This window comes from Galeopterus variegatus, unplaced genomic scaffold (assembly GCF_000696425.1).
Source record: "Galeopterus variegatus unplaced genomic scaffold, G_variegatus-3.0.2 Scaffold6586, whole genome shotgun sequence".
NCBI lineage: Eukaryota > Metazoa > Chordata > Mammalia > Dermoptera > Cynocephalidae > Galeopterus > Galeopterus variegatus.
In genome coordinates this window covers 21,993-26,937 of record NW_007732697.1, presented here as the reverse complement: position 1 = coordinate 26,937, position 4,945 = coordinate 21,993, and the positions used below count along the sequence as shown (strand labels likewise).

Here is a 4,945-nt window from a genome sequence, read left to right as displayed (position 1 = left end):
ATTTTTTTTTTTTTTTTTTTTTGTCTTTTTTGTGACTGGTAAGGGGATCGCAAACCTTGGTGTGGTGTCACCTGCACTGCACTCAGCCAGTGAGCGCACCGGTCATTCCTATATAGGATCTGAACCCGCGGCGGGAGTGTCGCTGCACTCCCAGCGCCGCACTCTCCGAGTGAGCCACAGGGTTGGCCCAATGCAGCCAATGTTGATGCAGCTCATCTTGCCCTCCTTCCCTTCACTTCATTCCACTAAGTCCTAAGTCCCATAACCAATATAACAGTATGCTAGGCTCTAAGACTTACAGAACTGCTCAGAAATAGCCTCTCTATGTTTACCAGAACAAGGGCTTACAGGGCTATTTTGCAAACTGTCTTTTATACATAAAAGGATTCGTCATGTGGGCCACCTATCCATGGAGGTTTATAACAGAAACCAGAATCTCAGATTCTAGCAAATCAGAAAAAAGTGTTTAGAATCAGCATAGGGAAACTGCCCAGGTCATGGTGACATGGTTGCCAGCAATAACCTAGGGATCAGGTTGGGACCTTCATCTCCCACTCCAGGCAGGTGCTTTTAGTTTTATCCAGGCCAGTGCCTGGAGCACATAAAGGCTGATGAAAAGCTCCAACTTGTATTCTGCTGGTTCCTGGCACTCTTGCCCCACTCTCCTGGCCTAGCTTCTGGTCCCTGTCACCCACACCATCCTGTTCTTAGTTCCTACCCTGTTCTTCCAATGTTTACAGACTTCCTGGTTTAGATTATTTTTCCCCAGAATCTTCTGCTCCCCAAAATGGTTTTAAATAATCACATGTCCTGACATCACAGTCAGAAAATGCTCCCACTTGTAAGTGCTGTAGCTTCTGCCTCATCTGACTGATTTCTGGAATGCCCCTGCATCCTGTAGATCTTGTTTTCTCAGTCCTGATCTCTTGCTGGTGATCACTACCTGAAGCTCATAACCAGGACAATGCACAGAACTACTGCTGGCAGATGCTTGGGAAGGGGCACAGTAAACAGGGCTCCTGTTGCTGACTGGAGTTAATCCATGAATCCGGTGTTGGTGATATTGGGGGCTGTTCCAATGGTATACTATGAAACTGGCTAGTGATGTAATTTTTGATGGTTCAAACACCCTGTGGATTTTGGTGTATTAATCAAGATCCCTTTGTTAGGGCTTACCAAGAATTTAGCAGCATACTCTTAGTGCCAGGCTATGAAGCCATCCAGCGACTGGTTTTAATGGATTTGGTGTACTTGGGGTGGGATGTGTGACTTGAATCAATAGGAGCATGGCATGACCAAAAGAGGGCCCCTTGTGTCATTGGTGTTCCTTCCACAAGGGTTACTCATCCATACCTTCAGTCGTACCCTTCTCAAGAGTGTCCCATGATTGTATGTTAGAGACCCAATGACAAGGGTGAGCCACCAACTTGGCCATGGCACAGAGGTTCAATTTCTGTGTTCCTTACAGAGACACAGAACACAGAAAGAGCAGAGTTTGAATCTCTGTGTAATTCACTTCTAGATCTAGTTCATTGGACATTGAACAGTTCAGGACGTAGGTACCAGTTTACTATTCCCACCCCTGCCCGATGTTCTATCCTGTTTCCATCTTCCTTACATACCTGTGGCCTCCCCTTCAGGACCCGTACGTTTTATGAAAGTTTTCAGGTTCTTGGCAAACACTCCTTTCTTGGCCATCAGAGTGCTGTAGGATCCTTTCTCCAAGACGGTGCCGTTCCCCAGAACCACAATCTCATCCACTTCGGGAAGGAAGTGAAGGCTATGTGTAACCAAGAGTCGAGTCTGCAAAGACAACATTCAGTTGTGTTGACCACCTTATGTCCACCATCTTCTCTGGCTGACTCTGAAAGGGGAACCACGTCCATTCACTCTGGGCCTTTGCTTCAAAATTGAGCCCTGACCACTCAGCCTATTTTACTTCATCTTTCTTTCACTTCTTCTTAAGACTTGACCCCATGTGTGAAATGAGACTCCTGTCATCATGGATCTGCTCAGTTATTTTTCTGTAGTAACAATGAGGTTTGCTCTACACACATTCTCCTGCACGTTCCCACGTAGCCAAAGGTTGTGCTTAGGAATGTCAGTGAGTATCAGTATAACTGATGCATCCAAAACTAACTAAATAGCTGACAAACTGCCCCTTTCACTTACCAGGTAACCAACTGAACTAACAAGAACCGCTCACATTTTTCAGCATGTTAGAGACACTGGACGGCAGAAAACTTTATCTTTATAGTCCAGGCCCTCCCTGGTGTTGAAGACTTGGCATCCCTTACACTCCCGTCTATCAACTATTGAGATAATAACTCCACTCAAAGAAAGACAAACACTTATGCTGAGGTTTAGTTAGAGGGAATGGGGTTGAGATGGGCTGTGGAAGAGAAAACCTAAGCCCACGGCCCCTGCTCTCTACTTCACAGCCCACAGAGATTAGGTCCCTCTCCTCTGTAACATTGAGGGGAAGCTCATCCCTTAAGTCTCATCTCACAGCCAGCTCTGTGGTGCTTTACCTGAGTCCCCATGAAGACTTGAGTATTTCTCCAGTATTTCCACTATAGTTTGTACAGATTACCATCAAAACAACTCTTGTATTATAATATTATTGTTTGCTTTTGTGTGTCTTCCCATTAGATTTTAAGTTATTGAGAGAGGACCACAGCTTTCCGTCTATGCATGCCTAGCCTTTGTAACAAAGTTGGCACAGGACGGGTATTTATTTATGACTGAATAAAACCAAGAAGGCGTTAAGGATGGAAGACAGGACCAGGAATAGGAGGGGGAGTGAGTTCCTACTGTCCTATTGATGAAAAACAGAAGCAAAGGGCCTCAGTGCAATAGCAGCCAGGGTCTCAACAACTCCACCTTCCTCTAATGAGCACCATTCAAGAAATCTTGAAGGGAACAGGCCAAATACACCTGGAGTCTCACTGTCCACTGCTAAAGGAAACACTGCTATTGACAGGAGGCTCTCTCACCTCCTTTTCCAATTCATCTCACTGTGTCAGGACAAATGTGCCAACTTGCACATGATAAGAAAAGCCTAGTCTCCACCTGTGACCAGCTCTAGTGTCTTGCTCTGGCCACTTTACTTGGACTATCTGACAGGGGCATTGTAAGAATCAAATGAGACCATGCAGTTAACATGCTTAGCACAGGCCCAGGACACTGAATACTCAATAAGTGTCGGTATCATCTCTATGTTCAGGTTGAGTGCAGGCATAGCTTTCTCATACCCTGCAAGTCTTCCAGGGAAAGTGCTTTCTTAGAGCTCTAATACCTGCAGGATAACCTGTATCCCACCAGCAAGGATGGGTCCTCTGGGCTGTTTTCTGACACCAACCAATTCTCTCACACCACTTGAGGGTTCAACAATTCAATTCAATTCTTACACTAATTACCTGGAGTTAGCACAGACCCCACAGTGTTAGGACTCAGTCCCATGAGACTGCCCCCTATTCAGATGCCAGTAACAAGGCCACCATATTTCTGACCAACTGACTATAAATTGGGTGTTCTGTCTTCAGGTTCCATAATTTGCTAGAATGGATCACCAATCTCAGGAAAACACTTTAGTTATGCTTATCAGTTTATTATAAAGGATACTACTCAGGAATAGCCAATGGAAGAAATGCACAGGGCAAACTATGGGGTGGAGATAGGGGGTGAAAACTTGGTGCCCTCTCCGTCCACACCACCCTCCCAGAACCGTGTTCACTAACCTGGAAGTCTCTAAACTCATTCAAGAATTTTTTTTTTTTTTTTTTTGTCTTTTTGTCTTTTTCCGTGTCTGGCAACGGATCGCAACCCTCAGTGTTGTTCCCGTGCCTCGCTCAGCCAGTGAGCGAGCACCGGTCCACATGTGGGATCCGAACCCTCGGGCGGGAGCGCCACCGTGCTTCCCAAGCGGCGCACTATCCAGTGCACCACCGGGCCGGCCCTCATTCAAGAATTTTTATAACCCAATCTCCAGCCCCCCCACTTCCCTACCTGGAGTCAGTGAGTAGGGCTGAAAGTTCCTACCCTCTGTCATTTGATCTTTCTGGTGATCAGCCCCATACTGAGGCTATCTTGGGGCTCTACCCTAAGTCATCTCATTAGCGTAAACTCAAGTGTGATCAAAAGGGGCTCGCTATGGATAAGACATTCCTATCACTCAGGAAATTCCAAGGGTTTTAGGAGCTCTGCACTGGGAACTGGGGACAAAGATCAAATATATTTATTACGACCACAGAACCAAAGGTACTTTTTATCATAATGAATCATCCTAACAGGCTCAATGTCAGAGCCACAGAACAAGTGTCAAATTATCCAGTTGCAGCATAAGTCATGACCTCACAATGGGAGCCTTCATGTGGGAATCTCCAATGACACCAGTCTGACATACATCTCCTCTGGAGCCCAGGGGACAGATAAATACAATCTGCTTTAGGATAACAGCTGTCCCAGGAGATGTGTGTGGTCCCCCTTACCCCCGCCCTTATATTTTCATCATTTCAAACGATTTCTTACCTTGCCTCTCAACAGGCCACTTGGGCCCAAGACCTTATTGAAAATGTGTTTTCCCACATGAGCATCCACTGCAGACAAGGGGTCATCTAGAATATAGATGTCTGAATTTTGATAGACAGCTCTGGCCAGGCTGATCCTCTGCTTCTGACCCCCACTGAGATTTATACCCTGAAGAAGAAAATAATTTCTATGAAGCACTACTTCCTAGTCCTACCTTCACAGTGTCAAATAAAGAAAGAATTAAATAAATAAATAAAATTAAATAAATAAATAAAGGGAAGAAATTGGCCTCAATAAGGTATCAAGACTTAAAAATCTTACAAGTTCCGGGCCGGCCCGGTGGCGCACTGCTACAGTGCGCCGCTTGGGAGTGTGGCGGCTCTCCCGCTGAGGGTTCGGATCCCACATACAGACC

The 4,945-nt window shown here is 45.7% G+C and overlaps 1 protein-coding gene across 1 annotated transcript in view; it reads right to left on the bottom strand.

The window, feature by feature from the left end:
* The window catches only part of LOC103606439 (canalicular multispecific organic anion transporter 1-like), a gene marked incomplete at its 5' end in the record, with an annotated part of 43,035 nt that overhangs the window by 21,432 nt on the left and 16,658 nt on the right, over positions 1-4,945 (bottom strand). The window contains 2 exons of the mRNA XM_008591032.1: positions 1,623-1,803; positions 4,531-4,698. Coding sequence (XP_008589254.1) covers positions 1,623-1,803; positions 4,531-4,698 — 349 coding nt within the window. The remainder of the gene's footprint in view (positions 1-1,622; positions 1,804-4,530; positions 4,699-4,945) is intronic.